At 38.7% G+C, this 20,140-nt stretch overlaps 1 protein-coding gene across 3 annotated transcripts; it reads right to left on the bottom strand.

Annotated features, from left to right (window-relative positions):
- Positions 1-3,627: 3,627 nt before the first annotated feature.
- Positions 3,628-19,827, bottom strand: LOC115691498 (galacturonokinase). Of its 3 annotated transcripts, none has more exons than XM_056318886.1 (14): positions 19,499-19,827; positions 18,675-18,788; positions 18,399-18,470; positions 16,123-16,166; positions 14,898-15,051; positions 13,906-13,971; positions 13,312-13,391; positions 12,156-12,255; positions 10,080-10,252; positions 5,550-5,590; positions 5,439-5,467; positions 5,044-5,113; positions 4,840-4,929; positions 3,628-3,993 (listed from the first exon to the last, which is right to left on the bottom strand). In XM_056318886.1, exons 1-14 carry the CDS (start codon positions 19,529-19,531, stop codon positions 3,845-3,847), a joined length of 1,215 nt encoding a protein of 404 aa, XP_056174861.1. In that variant the 5' UTR covers positions 19,532-19,827; the 3' UTR covers positions 3,628-3,844. The 3 variants fall into 3 exon arrangements, with proteins under 3 accessions (XP_056174861.1, XP_030473992.1, XP_056174862.1); XM_030618132.2 differs by having other exon boundaries at positions 3,628-4,033; positions 19,499-19,824; XM_056318887.1 differs by lacking the exons at positions 18,675-18,788; positions 19,499-19,827 and having other exon boundaries at positions 3,628-4,033; positions 14,898-15,077; positions 18,399-18,456.
- Positions 19,828-20,140: the final 313 nt, after the last annotated feature.

Here is a 20,140-nt window from a genome sequence, read left to right as displayed (position 1 = left end):
CAGCGGGGGAAATCGTCGGGACAGCCGCAGCGGCGGCGATCGGCGAGGCTCTCGGCCACGGCTGGGCGACAGCGGCGGCAAGGGAGCTCCGGCTGAGGCGGCAGCAGCTCGGCGGCGGTGGGGGCGAGCAGGGGCCTCGCCGGAACAGCAGCAGCTCCGGCAGAAGCGCAGCGACTCACGGCGGCGACGAGCTAGACGATTCCGCGGCTTAGGGAGGGGGAAGGGACACGGCCAGAGAGAGGAGGAGAAATGGGGCGGCTGGACAGCTGGGCGAGGCGGCAGATCCGCGCCGGAACAGTAACGGCGACGGCGGAGCTCCTCCAGCGGAAGGCCTCTCACGGCCAAAACAGAGAGGGAGAGAGGGGGAGGAGGCTCACGGGGCGGAGAGGAGAGGAGGGGGGTTGCCGGCTGGGGTGAGACGGATGGCGGCCCACGGCGACGGCACCAGCGAATAGCGGCGGCCGGGCGCGGCGGGCAGCAGCGGCGGGAAGAAGTCCAGAACAGGGGAACGCTTCGGGGGAGAGAAAAACAGGGAAAGGGGAACCGGGGTCTCGCCGAGCAAGCAATAAAGAACGGCGGCGACGGGCCGATGGACGGGCGTACACGCGCGCGCGGAAGGACGAGCCGCGGCGTCCGCCGGTTCGGGCGGAGACGGCACCCGCGTGCAGCTCAGGCGAAGCTGCCGCGAGACGCAGCGGCGCAGCGACGGTGCAAGGAAGACGGCGGCGTCGGCTACTGGTAGGGTGAAAAAAAACAAGAACCCGAGAGTGATCAGTTCCCGGGCGAGATTCTATTATAAGCGCACTGACGAATTACACGTTTTATAAATTCCAAAAATGGGCCGAAATTCGGAATGTCACAGACAGAGATTTTTCTTTCGACCATATTTCGATTGTAAGCTATTTACGATTGAATGCCTAGGGACTAAGAATCAAAAGAAGGACGTGATATCCAGCGATAAGCTTAAGATGCTGTAACTCACGCTAACATAATTTTCTAAATTAAAAACCATTTTATTACGTTTTAGATCCTCCCCCATGCAGCCACGGCTCCCATCGCTAGTCAATTTAGATAATCTAACCAAAATCATTAGAGAGAAGGGCCTAATACCCTAAAATACCTCAAACTTTAGCTTTTGTCCCAATTTTACCTTTTGTCTCCTAAAAAACCTCCAACTTGAGGTCATGTTCCAATTCTACCATAAATTTTTTTTTGTCCCATAAAAAATCATCAACTTTAGGTCATGTCACAATTTTTCCATAAACTTTTTTTTGTCCTATGAAAAACCCCTAACTTTAGGCTTGTCCCAATTTTAACGCCCAGTCCCAATTTTACCCTAAAATTTTTACATTCTTATAAAAAACCACAAACTTTTACTTGAGTCACAAATCTACCCACATTGACCCTCCTTCCAAAATTTCACATTGAAAATCGAGAGATGGAGAATTCCCGAGCACGAGTTGTTCGAGTGTCTCGAGTGCGAGCTCTCTGACCACCAAAGATGGAACATTCCCAAGCAGGAGAGATTTACGAGCGCAAAATCATTAAGGGCAATTTTGACGAATGGTTGATGGAGAGCAAATTTGGGACTCAAGTAAAAGTTAATGATGTTTTATAAGACAAAAAAATAATTATAGTGAAATTAAAACTGGACCTAAAGTTGGGAATTTTTATGAGAAAAAAAAAATTAGGGTAGAGTTGGTAATGAACCCAAAATTGATGGTTTTTTATGATACAAAAAAGGTTTATGGTCGAACTGGGATCGATTTAAAGCTGGGGATTTTTTGTGGGACAAAAACAAGTTTAAGGTAAAATTGGGACAAAATCTAAAGTTGAAGGTTTTTGATAAGACAAAAGGTAAAATTGGGACAAAAGCTAAAGTTTGAGGTTTTTTAGGGTATTAGGCCTAGAGAGAAGAGACTTTTTTTCCCATAGCGAAGAATGCGAGTTGTACCGATACGAGCAAAATACAAAAGAATCATTGTAACAATATTCGCATAGATTTTAATAGAATCATTTAAAAATGGTTGATGAGCTATTGTACTCCAGATTGATTCTTAAAGTGATCTTCTCTGCCAGTGCAACATTTGAGAGTATAACAAGTATTCCACCTAAAGGATAAGTGTATTGGAAGCCCTAACACTTATCAAAAAAATGCAATTGAGTCCTAAAACTTTCAAGAATTGCAATCAAGTCCTAAAACTTTTAAAAAATGCAATCATCATAGGGACTTGATTGGACCAATTTAACAAGTTTTAAAACTTCGATTACACTTTTTGAAAGTTTTAAGACTCGATTACACTTTCATAACAAGTTTTAGGGCTTAATTCCACTTTTTAAAAGTTTTAGAACTTAATTGCACTTTCGTAACAAGTTTTAGTACTTCCAATGCGCTTCTCCCTCTAACTAATGCTATTCCTTTTCTTTTGTAAATATTATTCGAGAAGGTGCAAACAATGTTTTAGGTCCTGCTATCTCTAACGCAGAAAGCGTAATATCTATTATGTTACAATCTTGATTTATTATGATTTCTATCGACAAGTAATGTGCCTAAAACTAAGTTGCACAAACCTTTAACTCATTGAAAACATGCGGGTTCAATATCGAAGATGACGAGCCACTGTGCGAGGCATGCTAACATTGTGTTGTCTACTCATGATTACTCTCTTCAAGGTTTCAAGTAGTACCACTAAGGGGGTATTTGGTTTAGCTTTGGAAAGGGGCTTTAAGCCTCGAAAGCCCATTCCCAAAATGCTGGGATGTTTGGTTCATCATTTGACCTAGCATTTGGCCAATGCTAGCATTCCAAATGTTGAAAGCCCAAAGCTAATCCAAACCAGCCTTGGGCTTTCAGCCTTTGCTAAATGCTACTGTTCATGCATCACTGTTCATCTTCTTCGGCGAGGGAGGGCGACCGGCGCCTGGATCACGCCGGCGAGAGGCCGGCGAGGTCGCACGACCCAGGCGACGGCCGCCGGAGGTCGCACGACCCAGGCACCGCCGGCCAGGGTCGCGCCGCGGCCAGTGGTCGCGCCGCCGGTCACGCAACCTAGGCGACGGCCGCCCGAGGTCGCGCGACCGAGGCGACCGCCACCCGAGGTCGCGCGACCTCAGGCGACCGTCGCCTGGGTCGTGCGACCCCCGCTGAGGGTCGCCTGGCCTCGGGCGACGGCCGCCCGACCTCGGGCGACGGCCGCCGACGCCAGATCTATCTCACCGGCGACCGTAGGCCATCGCCGGCGGCCGGCTTCGGCGATGGGTAGGTTAGTTTTCTTTTTTAAATAAATAAGATAATTCTCAAAGTCCATTTGCAAAAAAAAATTCACCAAACACTATATTTTGACCAAAGTAGCTTTGCAAAATATTTTTACCAAACACCATTTGCATTTCCCCAATGGGCTTTCACCCAAAGGTATTTGCATTCCCCCAAATAGCATTTTTAAAGTTGAACCAAACAGGCCCTAAGTGCACCACCCATGGGTTCTCTGTCATGGTGTCCCGGTTTACAGACTTTGATTTGTTAATGATCTTTGGAACATGGGTGTAAGAGAATTCTGAACAGCAAGGTTGGCTGGTTCAGAATCTGGCATCCGGTAAGAGATACAAACTTAAAAACTGCAATCCAGATTATAGTTTCGAGCTGGTTTCCTTCACAATTGGTAGAACTTGTCAGTTCGCATAGGCCACGATATTCGCTCAATGTATCAGAAGAGGAGATTGTTTTCGCATTCACAAAATCATCGAAGAAACAAACATATGAAATGAATGATGAATTGAAAAGAAGCTCATCAGATGACTCGAGCACAGTCACCTGCATCACATATCAATACTGCTGTTTCTTGGTTCAGTTCGCTTGCCAACTTAGGCTGGCGCTTGGAGTACTCTCCCCTGACAAATGATGCAGCTTCTGCAGCTTTATTGGCGTCGACAAATGCAAGACAGCATCCTCTAAATCCAGCGCCACTGAATCGTGCCCCGAACACACCGGGAGCCCTAAGAAGAATTTCATACAATTGTATGAGCGGTTCGGCACCTGAGCAATTTCAACACTAGGGTCAGTGCTTTATAAATCAGGGCTCAGAGCATATTAAGATCCAACATGATCCACACACATACACACAGGAGACAGAACCTATTAAGGGAGCTCCTTCATATTATCTGATCAGCTAGATCTATTTCAGTGACGTGGTGAAAAATTGATTAGCTGTTTCAACGAGGAAGGACAACGCAGGAGAAGACAATGAAAGAACAAAAAGCATCAAGGGCTCCAATGTGTTCATAAAATTAGCCACTGGTGGTGGATGTCAAGAAGTTTCACATCAACATCCCACATTTGCTACCTGTTGTCTCATCAAGATTTGGAAGCCAGAGCCCCGTTGTGGCTGACACATACCAAAGACCCATCAAAATAGTTGAAATGCCTTTAGAACTTGTTAGGTAACAAAAGTAACTCATGACAAGGATGGCAAGAAAATGAAAGTTAGTAGTTGAGCTTCTCTAAATTACGTCTCACAGCTGCCTATTACTCCTTCCCACTGGACTAGTAGATAACGACCCCCAAAATCCAGCAATGTTAGCTATATCAAGCACTGCAAACGAGCCATAAACTCCAAACTAAAAAAGGGTGGCTAGCATTGTTCCCAGTAAGAAATATGCCAATAGCAACAGCAGCAGCAGCAACTAAAACACCAACTAAAGCCTCTTCCCAGATACCAACGTAATTTCACCCAAAAAAAAAGAGTACTCTTTGCTGTCAATGTAATTCCTATCGGCTCATACATCATCAGTTCAGAACTGTATGAGGTAACTTAATGCCGCTGGTGAAAATTAGTTACATACCACATTCATAATTCCGAATTGAACTTAAACCGGATGCTGAGATTAGCTCTCCGAATTTTTTCATGTCTCCTGTAGCCCAAGTTTCAATTCCTGCAGTAAATGTGGGATGTCTGCCTATAAGCTTATACAGCATATGAACAGGAAATCAAGACGACAATGGAAATACATCCAAAAGAAATAGAAAATTGTTTGGAGCAGTGATACCTTTCAGAACGCGCATATTCTCTGAAAAATAATGCTCAGCTCTTTTAGCTAGGTTTGTTTCTAATTTATGCTGCGGGAAGAAAATGATGTTTGTCAAGTTAGTTGGTGAATGCTAAATGAATTTCAATACATGATAGTCACATAACATGAGCACATCTTGAATATTATCTTCTTCTATTTTTCGAAGAATCTATGCCTGGGATATGCCTGCAGTTAAAGCAACTGTTCAATCAAAATATAATGAGCTAAAGTATCTAAGATCTTCATCTTAGTTCCAGAAGATAAGCACATCCATGTGCAAACACGAGCTTTGTGTAGAAAGAAGGAAGGTCAACAAAAGCGTGAGACAGGTTACATTACCGAACAAACAGTAGACATTGATGAAGCCAAAGTACCTTATAAGCTTCGTAAACTTCAGGATGAACTGCTTGGTGAGGAAAAACACATTAGCCCAGTTATCAACTCATTAAAGAACTATCAATTTTGACGAGTGGTCAAATACTTGCCATCAGACAGGACAGGCTCCGTTTTGCCATTTCCAGAAGCACTGTTAATTAAGAAAAAGTAGTATTACACAATGGAAAAAGTATATTGCAAACAGAGTACTTCTAGGTGATGAATATGATGTTAAAGGTGTGATTAGCTCATACAGAGGTGTCATTGTAACGAGGACTTAAATAATTAGCCAAGCAAGAAAATTCAAATCACATCCACAACACAAGCAAATGGCCAATTTATTAATCTCATAATCTGCACCGCCTCAATACATGGTAGTATAACGACCAATACCAATAGTAAAAGCCAAATGACATTGGTAAAATTTTGTGGGACTATTGCCAATTGATGTAAAAGTTTAAATAACTAGACAATACCTGTTTTATCTTTAAACATTGTAACATCCTCCTTCATGCACAAACAGGTATTTGATCAAAAACTAAAAATGGAAACTAATTATTTTGAGGAAGCAAATAAAAGACCTAGATTCATTTAAAAGTATAAACTCTTGCCCTCACATCATACTATTAACCATTCTTCCTAAAACTTTAAGTTGGGAAACAGATATGCAAAGTACATACTTTTTAACCCCCATTATGTGTAAGCCAGACCTCACATGCTAAGAGCCTGTTTGTTTAGACATAAGAATAAGTAGAAAATAATTTTTTGCTTTCCTGCCAAAATCTAAAATGTCTTTCGAATTTCTAAAACTTATGAAAAAATTATATTTTAATCTGCATATCAACATGTGAGTATCATCAAAGTTTAAGGAGTTTTGGACTTAAAAAGGTCAAAGTGTGTGAGCTGCAAGATATAGATTAAGCAAAAAATGTGACGTAAAAGTTTTAAAATAGGCCCTAAAACAAGAAGTGGAAGCAACCATTTTGACAAGACAATTGGAGACAAGAATATAATGAATTCAATGACAGGAAAACCAATAGAATAATGGTTGAACGCAGGATTATATTTCTTGACTTGTCCTATAATATCACGTGAAATAATCATTGCTTATATCGTCAAGCTTCATATATAGTGTATTCCTTAACACTTTTCACGTGTAAGGTCTGATTATAATTCTGGACCATGCTATGGTATCATGTGGATTAATCATTTCCTCAAAAGCTTAAACTATTAAGAGATGTGCCTACAATGCATATCTAGCATATTTCTTAAACACTTTTCCACGTGTAAATTGGACCTTACGTCTGAAACACATTATGTGGACTTAACCAAATTAACAAAATAACCAGAGTCTAGAATCACCAATAGCAAGAAAGCCCATAATACTAAGAGGAGTTGTCGGGATTTGAAATCTAGACAAGTATTCTGCTAACATGTGAATCAATCGTCCTCTCAAAACCTTAACTTTTTTGAAATAGGACCATAATACATAGGAGAACAGTGTTTGGGTGAGCACAGAACTATTCTACTAGGTAACTAGTTTTTCTATATTGCAACAACACTAACACATTCTTCAAAGTGCATTCACATATAATTAAAATATAAAGTTTGAGTTTTCACATCTTCCCACACAACAACAAACGGTTTCATTTTAATGGTGAACTTTGAAAGATGAAAGGTCTTTCAAAGAGGAATAATAATAAAGTTAGAGAAAGTTCGTTGAGTCCTCATCATGAAATGAATTCAAGTAATATGGACGGCCTAAAAGGTTCTAAAACTTTTAGAGGCAATGGAAAGACTTGTTTCTAACGTAAAACATCATGGGGCTTCCTTTGTCCATATGATGAAATTGAATTCACACTTCGGGAGCAAAGAGGCATCAAGCAGGTATTGTTAATGAGAAAATGGCAGATCATTGTTTGAGGTTCTCAGTACGTGGAAATGAAATCTTCAGTGCTTCATCAATTAAAATGCAGGTTAAAGGTAGAGGAAGGCCTAAAAAAATAAAGATTATTAGGAATGATCTGGATCATAGGAGGTTTGTCAGTACGTGGAAGAGGGATCCTCAGTGCTTCATTCAATGGGAATGCGGGTTAAAGATAGGGGAAGGCCTAAAAGAATGAAGACTATTAGGAATGATCTGGATCCTTAGGTGCTTCATCAATGGGAATGCAGGTTAAGAGAGTGAGGAAGACCTAAAAATAGATGACAATTAAATTTGATCAAAATCAGTGAAAACCTGATACATAATAAAATGCGTTGATAAAGTTTATCCATTTAACAAATCTGCCTCGTAGACTAAAAGCTTGTTGGTTGTGGTTGGACCAAAAAGGTTGTTGACATATCTAGACTCTACATATGAAACTTGTGCTAGAGATATGAGGTCGATACCTCCAAGATCCCACACGCTTCATGGCTGTACCCACCCATCTTTCACCGTAGCTTTGAGCGACTGTGGAAAAATAACTAAAAGTGCTAATCTGTGAGTTGATTTTTCAAGCCCATCACCATACCCTCTAAGATCCAATACGCTTCATAGCTGTACCCATCCATCTTTTATCCCTAGCTTTGAGCAAGTGACGTCGAAAACTACACTAAGTTCTAATCTGTGTGCTGATCTTTCAGGGCCATCACCATAGCCTTGCAATGTGGCACTACAGCCGTTGAACAACATCACGTGCTGCGTAAGCTAACCACAGGCTAAAGTCTGAAGCATGTAAAAGATAGTTCAAACTGACCTTGATATGGTTGGCCTAATTTTGCCTTATTAATGGCACATGACAAAGTAAAAAACTAAATATTCTTTGCAATCTTATTCTAACCTGACAGGAGTAGATCACATGTATAACAACAGGATAAACCGCACAAACAAGAGATGTTAACATCGTCGCAAGTGCAAACCAGAGAACAATATGAAGAATATATGTGAAACTAAGAACGAGGAGCCACACTTTGAATAAACTAAAATAGGGCATGACTGACTGGAACATGGATCTAAACCCAACCTTTAAGTGAGCTATTGGTGGAGGAAGATTACATTTATGTTAAGCCATAGACCCCTTACACAAGTGATGTGAAATAACAGCCTCACCATAATTAAGTCCTTAACAATTATATCACACCATGATTCATGTTGTTTTGGACTTTCTCCAACATGCAAATCTGTTGCATAGATATTGACTTTGTCATTCACCCATATAAGATTTCATATACACAGAGATATTGTTTGCTTGTGTTAAAAGAAGGGATAACTACAAAAGTGATCCTTTTGACTTCACCCTTAATTACACTTTGCACCTACTAGTTTAAGAACCTACAATTTACCACTTCTAGATTCAAGACTTCTCATTTGGCAGTATGAAGTTCCAAAATTATCAATACTTAGCACCCTCTAGTTTCTAGCACAGTGGTTTTTCTAACACTAGTGCTAGACCCCGAGATGCAAAACAGTTTACAAAGATCACGCGCAAAGTGCACGGTTTTAAAACCAGGGGTGAAAGCGTCAAAATGGGGAAAATTGATGATATTTTTGTAATTTCGAGTATCATTTACTTATTTTTACATAGAAACATCAACCACATGTAGGCATATAGAACACGATATGATATAAATAGATATATGACATGATATGTAACACAGGTACTAAACATTGATTGAAGATCAGAATATCATATGATACAAGAATATCTCATCCAAAGTAGAGGCGAACTACCTTTTTCCAGAATAGTTAGTAGTGAAAAACAGTATCTCTCGTCACAAAATTGACCCAAACATTGCTAAGACAAGTTTTTATCCATACATCCTATTTTCGCCTCATGAATAATAATTACATTCTCCAGTATGTGGCTTCATTTATTAGATAATCATTCAAGTTTAGAGATATGAATTTCGTCCCATGTTTGGGAGCTGGAGGCAGTCTCCTCTTTCTTTGGATAATTATATGCTGAAAATATCCCGAGCTCTATTGAGGACACATTTCAATGGAAGATCTCGAAATGTAGGAAATTTGAGGTTAAATATTATTATGCCTCATGAGGTTTCATGTCCTAGTCATATTATGCAAAAACAAATTTGGAAGGTTAAAGCTCCATCTTCGAGTTGCTTTCTTCACCTGGTCAGCATCTTCGGCAAAAGTTCTTGCACATGAAAACTTAGGAAGTCATGGCTTCATCATGGTAGATTCATGGTGTTGCACGAGCAAGAAGAATTCGGAATCTATGATTCTATCTATTTACCCATTGAGAAGTCACCTCTTCAATCTAATATTGTTTTTTGATAAAATGTGATCTTTCTTGGTCATATCACACTCCACATTTGCTGGTGAAAGTACACAGTGGGCTCAAAATCGAGAAGAAAATCCAGAGATTTGTACCATGACGACTTGAGAAAAACAGTCTAGAGGGTTTGATCTACAAAACCTTGTCTGTTATATAGTTTTTGCTTCAATTTTTTCTGGTTTTCTGGAGTGCTTCTGCATTTTCTATTGTCTAGTTCCTGTACACTTGGACAATCCTCTTCCTTTTTACAAATAATTTTTTTACTTATCAAAAAAGAAGAAAAAACATGCATATCTCAGCAAAATCTCATCACTGTATTGATCATTCAATTTTCAATTTGTGGAGTAAAAAGCGAAATCTTACTCCAAGAGAAACTTTGCAGCCTCCTGACACTCTTCAACACGGCGGTTATACCCAGGATTACTGGTCAAAGCTTGCTTCAAGCCTGAAAAGGCCAACAAGATTTTGAAAGCTTTTGGCACCAAAGGAATGTCCTTTTGCAACTTTGAAAAACGAATAAGCTCATGCTTTTTAGTCTGCACAAGAAATACTTCCCTCATCAGAAAACCAAACTTCCAAACAGATAATTGAAAAACTTTACATCTCAATTCATCTACATATGCAGCATGGGAAAAGTTCATATGGACAAGAAATTAAACTTAAAGTACATCATTAGTTCTCAGTATAAGCCATCAAATATGTATATTCAGTATACTGAATAACTATGAAGTTCAATGAAATCTGTAAATACAAGAGGAGATAACTCATTTGCCATTGAAAACAATAAGAAAGTTCACGTCACAGTGTTTGTGTGATGAAAAGTCACATACACCCAGTTTTATAGAATTAATGCTGGCAATGCAAATGGAGAAACATGATAATGAGAATTGCAACTAAGTAAATTTAAGTGTGTAGTAAGAGAGGTGCAATATGCTTAAATAGGTGGCTATAGCTTCTCAATTAGCAGCTAAAGGGGTGCTGTAGCTTTTACAATGTGTTCAGTAACACCTCACGGCTGCAACACCTCCACAGTGGCACCATCTTCCAACAACTATTAAAAAGCTACTGCACCCAGCTTTACGGCACTGGATCTTTCAAACATACGTTACCAAAAAACAACTATACTTCTAACACTTCACAGGACAGTACAACAGCAACACAACCACAACCATGCCCAACAGACACCAAATCCATGGTAATCTAAGTGCTGGATGAGTAACAAGTTCCAAACTATATATATATATAGTCTTCATTGTCTTTTTATTGTCTTTATTGTCTTTATTGTCTATATGTATACATATATATATATATATATATATTGCAGTAAAAAGGTAAAAGACAATAAAGAGATTGATACAGAATGGTTGGGGTTTACTGTATGGTCTATCTATTTATAATAACAAAAAATGAAAATTTACAAGTACATTACTGTACACTCAATATATGCTCACACTGACTATATTCCTCAATTCATACAAGAAAAACTCTTTAATAAACCCCTAGCATGAAAGATTATTCACAGGCATCCACGAATTAACCAACCATACCTGCTTATACTGCTACCTAATTTAGATTGCCTAGCCAAAATAAAGGTTCCTGAAAGAGCTGAACATCAATCGAAGAAGATGGTTAATACTTTTTGTAAGACTCTCTTTGCAACATGAGGTATCACTTGTAAAAAGCAAATGTTGTTGTGGATGCACTAAGCTAAAACGGCTGAGATTCTGAAGCCTATATGTGGATTTGAAGATACAAACTGACGGAAGTCTCCATTCGAGCTAAACGCAACTTGCTAGAGATCAAAACAGTCAAAAAAGATTTGACCGGCATACTTTCAACTTTAAAATCGCAAAATGGAGAGTTTCCAAGATTTGGTAACAGATTATGCATGCTCAATGGTTCACAGATTACCACAGAGATTATGGAAGAAGCTCGCAGACATGCCATAAACTTTAATTTCAACCAGACAAATCATGAACTTATCGTTTATAACAAAATTTATTCGTCGACAATGACTAGGCCAATAAGGCAAGCTTGCAAATATAATGACCGACATTTAAAATGACATGCAGCATGCTGGCTAACCATAAACCTAAAATGTGCATGGTGTTATTTGGATGATTGTGTGTAAACACGATGGTTCATTGCTCACAATTTGCAATACACGCAGAATCTCAGCTGCAACTCTAACAATAAAAGATTTAAATACCTCGTTATTACAATCCCTACATACCTTAGACATCTATGGATGGCTTTAATATGAAAGAATGAACAAATTTTGCATGGCTACTGGCAACCCATGACGACTACCAAAACTTGCTTCGAAACAATGCATTTCCACAACAATAGCCATTTCCCACTATTTGCAATTGGCTCCGTAGATCCTTAGTCAGAAGATTATTCTACAACCCTTTGTGCATTGAAACATCCCCACATTACCTTGCAATTCATGGAAGTGAGACAACCATGACTTGATAGTAAAATAGCTGATTGATCCAGAATGCCATTCTTAAGGCCCAAATATTCATTTTCAATCAACCTGCATGGAAAGGAAACATATGAAGAGCTCCATTGATCACCGAAATACACCGACTAGATGATTTCAAACAGTGCACTATTTCATAGCAAAAAGAAGAATAAGGTATCAACTACAAGTACAATTTTTCCTTGTTTAATCTTGTAATAAATTTCCAGATAAGTTTAACCAATTCTCTCTTCCCATTACCCACGACACTCTTTTTAAATACATCTTCCATACCACTATACACTCTTCTCCTTAGCTTTCCACTTCATTGCTCCAGAATTCAACTTTCCACATAGCGAAAATACTTGATGAAAGCCATTAGTGGTCGCCACAATTTCAGACTTCAATGGGTAATTGCCAGTGAAAATGGTTCTTTACATCTCAAAATAAAAGTCTGGCGTAAGACAAAAAGGATCCTATACAAGCCTACATGCTTTATGGGGGAGACGCAGGCGCATAATCCTATTTTAATAGTTTTAATTGTTTTTCTGCTATATTTAGTCTTTTCGTATTTATTAGGTTAGTAACTAATCATGTGATAGTCATGTAACTTTTTAAATAGGTTGGATGATTGAGATTAGTTGTTATTTTAGATAAGGGTTGAGATCGTACTTATGTCTGTAACCCTAGTATAAATAGGCTTTAAGTCTCTTTATCATTAGTTTTTTCCTCGCTATAAACCTTAGAATACCCTTTCTCTGTTCCATCTTCAATTCAACTCTATTTAGCCATAGTTTTGTTCTTTTTGCCATTTTTTGCTTCTCTGACTACATCAAATTGGTGTCCCAGCCCCCGTTAGCGTTTCTCCTACATCGAATTAGTATCAGAGCGAAAAAAGTCCTAACTTTTAATGAGGGTTTTCATTTCCCCACGATGGTTGGACATGGAAAAGGCAATGAAGCCCAACAAACAGAGATCGCTGAAATGAAACGTATCGTTGAAGATTTGAAGTAAAAAAGTTACTAAGTTGAGGAAAAATAAAATGGCAACACTAACAAGTCGATTGAAAAGGTCCATAATAAATACATTCAATTACGCAATATGTAGTGCCTAAGAAGTTTGCAGTGGTACCTGTCATACTCTATATTTTCTGCAGGAGACATGAGTAAATTATTTGCCCTTTCAAAAGCCAACAAGTAGGCAATTCCCACCTATCAAAGACAGCCATTACAGGTCAGGTAAAAAGCTCTTTGAAAGAGAAGTTTCACCAGGAAAATAACAAGAAAGATACCGTGCAATTTCCTTAAAGGCAAGTTACATTCATCTCATTGTCAAAGTTCAGCAAACAGTTTGAACACTATCGGGTCAAACAGTTGAAATTTCCTTATATTTAAGGCTTCTATAACTGGAACAATCCTTTAAAAAGAAACAGGAGGGTTCGTATACTTCATCATTAGTAAATAATAACAAAACATTGATTGGATAAATAGTATGAGAAAAATACATGCTAATACTTTTGGCATTTACAAAAGAAGGAACCAGTAGATAAGAAACAAGGGAATATGGTCTTGTAGCCATAAGAACAGAATTACATTCCGTGACATTCATAGCTGGTTATATAGCAGGTCATTAAGCAATAACAATAGTTCGAGACAATTCACCATCATATAAGAAAGCAAAGTACCAGAACTTCCCCAATCAAGCGCGCAAAAGATGTTTACTTACAGCAGCAGAAGAGCTAAGGCCTGAACTGTCAAGGCCCTTAGAACCACAGATGTATCCAATTATACCCTGCAAAAAGTCAAACCATTTGATCTTACTATGAACATCAAATGCATCAAATCATCATACATAAAATACACTTGGTAAATTTTTCAAGAAAGTAAAAATGCAGCAAACAGCTTGGGTGAAGTTATGTGATCTAAACATGAAAGACCATCTAATACTTACTTCAACGAGTATCTTCGGAGGCCGCCAGTTTGGGACAATATATCAGTCTGCTATATTTCAAAACCCTTTAAAACCTTCATCCCGCTCCCTCTTTCCCTTTTGACTTGATTATTACTAAAAGATGGACTTAGGTAAGATGAACGACATTTCTTTGCTTAAGTAAGGATCTCAAAATTATCACAATCATATCCTTCTACAAGAAACCATAGAAACCCATATGGAAGAAAAGATCGACTACAAACCCCCTAACAGAGTTTATCCATACACACAACCTAATAGTGTGATCTTCACAATATAAATATCATTCATACATCAACCAAACAGACCATTAAGGCTTCTTGAATCTAATTTAACCATTGTTTCAGCAGCAAATGACGCGGTTCAATACCTTCTAGGGTGATTGCACAGACAAAAAAAAATGTTCAGAAATACCAAAAAATGACATTGCTATATGAGAGAGTGATTCAGAAAACAATGTAAGTGACGCAAAAGTACTTTTGCAGTTCCCTCTCTTCATGTCGACTTAAGTTATTCACGAAGGATGAATAACATCCTAATTGGTTATTGGTGCATCCAGGATATATTTCTCCATCACTTGGGAATTTATCTCATACTCTAAATGTCATACTAAGGGTCTTGCCCCTGATGACTTGATACCCTTCTAAAATTTTACAGTCAAATTTGCACGAGTCCTTCGCATATGATCCACTAAATGTTCCATTTCACAATAAATGATAAAATCATTTGTGTGTAGAAATAGTTCTAACCTGAGAAAGACGGTGACCTGTACTTTGCAGAGCATATTGAGCTCCTCTTGCATAATTTCCCCAATCACAGTCTTCATGTTGTGTGGAAGAACCATTTGAATGTACCTTCAGGTTTGTCCCATTCATAGGTTTCGGGTGCTGATTTTCATCAACTCTGTGGATCATATCCAATCAATTGCACTGGAATGGAAACTATCACATTGATCACATGCACTTATATTTTTTCATCAAACTACACAAAAGAAACAAAAATCTAAAACTCATATTCTTTGTCTTCAAAATGGAGAGCAAAAACATGTCAATCAATGGGGCTCCTAATTATGCTATTACATTACTTCTTGCAATCCAGCAGACAAGGACGTACCTCAGAAACTCACTTCTTTCAAGATTAAAAATTATCGAGAATGACCTGTCGATTAAATGGACCTTGATATGATAACAAGTTTTACTTCTACTATCCCAAGTTAAGGAAAAGGCTAGCCAAATTTAAGAGCACTTAATCTAACGTTGTTTATAGCAAATAAAGTTCAATATCACTGCCCTTAATGTTGATTAAATCTACAAACGCTATGTAGACTTAAAAAGTACCTAAAAGTAAGAATCTCAGGTGCTTTTTATACGTCTTCATGCTCATATTAACCCTCATATAGGAGCTATCTATCAACTTTATTAATCGAATGAAACAACGCGAGATCAATATCAGATGAATTTTAACTAAACCATCTAGTGGCATATGAGATAAAGCACTAACAACGCGAGATCAATATCAGATGAATTTTAACTAAACCATCTACGTGGCATATGAGATAAAGCACTAATGGGAATGAAACTAAAAGAAGTCCATACCGAACTTCTACTATCGATAATGACCTGTTAACAACCAGGACCCTGATAATCCCAAGTTAAGGAAAAGGTGTGCCTAATTTAAGAGCACTTAGTCTAACGTTGTTCATAGCATATTAAGTTCAATATCACTGCACTTAAATGTGCTCATTACTTTAGGACTCTCGTCCTACGATCGATATGTAGATTTACAAATACCTAAGACAAAGAATGCTTTTTTCTCCAATTTCATGCTCACTTTAACCCTTAAAATTGTACTAGTTATCAACTTTATTTATGAAATGAAACAATGCGAGATCAACATCAGATGAATTTCAAGTAACCATCTATGTGACGGTTGAGATAAAGCATAGATAGGAATGAAACTAAAAGAAGTCCATACCTAAACCGAACTTCTCCTCTGAACTGCTCAGAACGTAGATAAACCTGAACAACATTTACACATTCAGTTAATGGAAGTAGATCAATGCCGTCACGTTTAGAATAATAGCCATACTATTACACTTGATACATCATTGTCTGCACAAAAGCCAAAAAGGACATAACAATAATAACTATTATAACAGCAACAAGAACAACATGTAAGCAAGAGAAACCTCTGTAACAAAAATTTAGATTCTAAGAAGAAAACATTGCACATAACATAGCCAAAGACAAAAGTCATGTCCAAGTAGCAGGACATCAAACAAAACCCCAAAAACATCTTAGAGCCAGAGGGATCTCGAAATCGCTAAACAAAATGTGTGTACACATGGTAATGATCTAAGCCGAACATTCTAATACCTCTCAATATTTAAACTGGAAAGAGCTTAAACAATCCAAAATGTGAGCTTATACCAGAAACAACCTTACGGCATAAGTTAGCATTGTTTGGCTTAGCAGCCCACGTGCTAGAGTAAATTGAAATGGTTATAGGCAAAATTTAAGCCTTCCTGCTGAGCAAGTAAGCCTAATACCTAACTAATGATACATCTTGAGAAGCTTTAGTAAGTTACCTATATCCTCAATATAGAGATGTCTCTCATGTGCTTGAGTACATCTTTACCTTCAAAAAGCTTGAATTTTGGATCTTTCGTTTTTCTTTTAAGGAACTTCAATAAGAAGCGATGGGTTCTAAATCCAAAAGGAAAGAAGTATCAAAAGTTGGAACTTTACTTGAACCAATCTCAAGCTCGGTGCATGTGTCCATTCCCCACTATAATTTATTACCTTGTCTGCACATATATATAGCTCCACTGACAATGCCCATACTTCTATTTTCCTTGCACCTAGAAAGTGGCATTAGAAACCTCTAACAACTTATGCATTCATCTTATGCCAGGCCAATGTACTTTGTTGGCTCATCTAGTTCAAGACTTCAAGAGATTGTTTGGATACGAATAACAGTCTAAACATAAAATATTGAATTATAACACAAAAAGCAATGGAAGGGAAATGTAAGCAGAAAGGCCGGTGTTCCCAGGTTGCAGATTCCTTTCGATCTTCTTAGCCATTATGGGTTCCATCTAGGATCTATCATGCTTTTCCCATCTTTCGTTCCCTATTGTTCTTCAATTGATAGCTAGACACCAAACAAATATTTGCAGGGTTATGATATGAATGGAAGAATGCAGATTAATTTACTCATGATTGAGATCAGTAGCAAGATTGACCTTCTCAGCTTGGGTCCACAATTAAAGATCAGTAAAGCACACAAATTACATGCTTAGCAGAGAAACCTATCAATCATACATCACACATCATACACGAAAGGAAATCTAATGTATCCTTCACTTTCCAAACATTGAAAAACTGATTGTTATCGTGATGTAACAGAAAGTAACTCAAAATCCGACTAGTATGCTGGCTAATACTCACAGCAATGAAAAGAAAACGAGATGTCCTGTGTGACCTCAAGTTTCATATCCCGCAAACTAAAGCTTAGCACTAGTCAGGTTATGATAGCTCAACTTGTCACTCTTTGTTCCCTCTCATATGTCACATGACTCTTCTTTCTCAACTCAAACAAGTGAATTTCCTAAAATTTTTTGAAGCCAAAATCATACAAAACTCTTATGCTTTGTTTGGAAAGAGATAAAATGGGGAAGGAAATAAATTTACAGGAGAATATTTCAAATTTCCCTCAATCTTAATCGCACAAAATTTCAAAATTTTCTTTATTTCCACCCTAATTGTCCTTACCTGTTCTTTCTGTCCTTTCCCGAATGGAGTGTTGTTAGTAGCCATGATTAACAGTATATTAAAGAACGCTCAACTCCATTCAGTTTACCATGACTAACCTTATCCTGAAAGTCTAGGATGCTTGAACTTTTAGAGCTGCTCTAATTCCATAAGTATATGGAGATAACAAATACCATAGTAAAACATCCACTTGGTGATATAACTATGCAATTTACCTCTAAAGCCAAAGCATTTCACTTCTGTAACAGGATACAAGATATAGTGCTCTGTTGCTCTAAAGTTCCAGGTGCATAACTGATTTACATGATATATAAATGAAACTTAAAACTTGACACCCGCAGAAATGTCTAAAAGTGACTTAGCAATCCTAGAGGTAGTATGGCAAATAGATGTATCAGAAGCTAAATAGATCACCATCAAGGAGAATTTCGCAGGCTTCCACTATTCTCATAAAACCTAAGGTGAATCAATTGTTACCTGACTATCTCCGGAAGGAACAAATCCAAGAAGTATTCCTTTGTCAATTGCCATAGCGCAAACCGTTCCACCCTAAAAATTTTATTGAACAAAAGAGGCAACAGGCTTGTTCATATTCACAATAGATAGAAAATACAGATGTTACCCAAAAAAAGGACAGGAGATTTTGACTAAGTTGCATATCTGTTGAGGCAAATCAAAAACCAATGCCCAAATAGAAGGTCTTGTGCAAACACTATCTAGACAATTATATGGCAGAAATAAGACAAAACTGACCTGGTGATCTATATGAGCTCCCAGGGGGCAAATTCTATAAGGAGATACTGCAACCTGAACTTCATCTGTTCTTCGGCCAGCCATTTGAGAAACAACATTGCGGATATAGTTCAACTGCAAAGAGATAAGATTACATGGAGCACAATTCCCCAAGAATTTTGACATTCACAAAACTGACTACACTCTTCTCAAAATGGTCAAATAGAGAGATGATTTTCAACTGAACACACAGAAGATCCACGAATATCCCACTGACGCACCAAAGAAGTCGAAGCAAACCCCACTGGCATTTGACTCTTTCATCGATCTTTTCAAGGCAATGAGTAGGCAACAACGATGCTACTCCACTAGATCATCCCACATCACGATCAATCATCTCAAGAGCAACAAAACATCAGACAAAATGACGAGAGAAGGACGCCCAACACGCACAGACTATCTTCTACTTCAAGGAAAGGAACAAAAGAGACCAGGCATCATCCTTTGATTCTCAAGCTTCAAATGGCATTGCCGAGAGAACATCACAGCAAAAAATGTGGACTGGATTTAACCAAAGAACATTTTCCGACAATGCGGGTCGATTCATCGGCGTTCCCGAACTGCAGAGGAGATTCAAAAAAGAAAAAAAACGAGGTGGAGACGCCTAATGCGCACACCCCATCTTCTACTTCAAGAAGAGGAAGAAAAGAGACCATTGCAGCAGAAAATGTGGGCATTGCTGAAAGAACATCACAGCAAGAAACGCGGGCCGGCTTTGGTCGAAGAAAAGAACAAATTTTCGACAATGCCCATTAACCGGCGTTCACGAACTGCAGAGGATTTACCTGCGCGTCAGAAGGCCAAGACGACTCGCCCATCTTCCTTCCAGATCGTTGTCCGAAACTGCAGCAAACGGGACAGTGAACGTGAAACCTCGGCGGAGGCGAGAGAGTTGTGCATATACACACGCGGTCTCTGTCTGCAACTGAACGAGAGAGGGATGTAGCAGCGGTGGCGAAAGGGATCAGAAGCAATGGTGGAGCCGGTGGCGGTGGGTGAGGGGGGCAATCATCGTTTGAAAAGAAGCAGAAGAGAGAGAGAGAGAGAGAGAGAGAGAGAGAGAGTTGCGGTCGGTCGGAGACGGGAGTGAAAAAGGCGACGGTTTTGATGAGTGGCAGACAAATTAGGCTGAACCCACGGGATCTTCTTCTTCTTCTTTCGGCGTTACTCTATTTAATAAACATTCGTGCAAATTACCCTATTAATATTTGAAAAATTCCAAATAATGATCCAAAATATCTTTATTTTCTTAAATAAGGTTCAGAGTGCCATCATTTTCTCAAATGAGATTTGAAGTGAACCTTATTTCAAATAAAAATTTGAAATGACAATGTCAGTCTTAAAGAAGGGTTTGACCTCACTAGGGTTATGAGCATTTTCGTCTTCTGATTTTTTTTCCTTTTATGTTTTTCCATAAAAAAACTCAA

This window comes from Syzygium oleosum, unplaced genomic scaffold (genome assembly GCF_021117445.2).
Source record: "Syzygium oleosum isolate NSW1041296 unplaced genomic scaffold, Sole_v2.1 Sole_v2.16, whole genome shotgun sequence".
Lineage (NCBI taxonomy): Eukaryota > Viridiplantae > Streptophyta > Magnoliopsida > Myrtales > Myrtaceae > Syzygium > Syzygium oleosum.
This window is presented reverse-complemented; position numbering and strand designations above follow the sequence as displayed.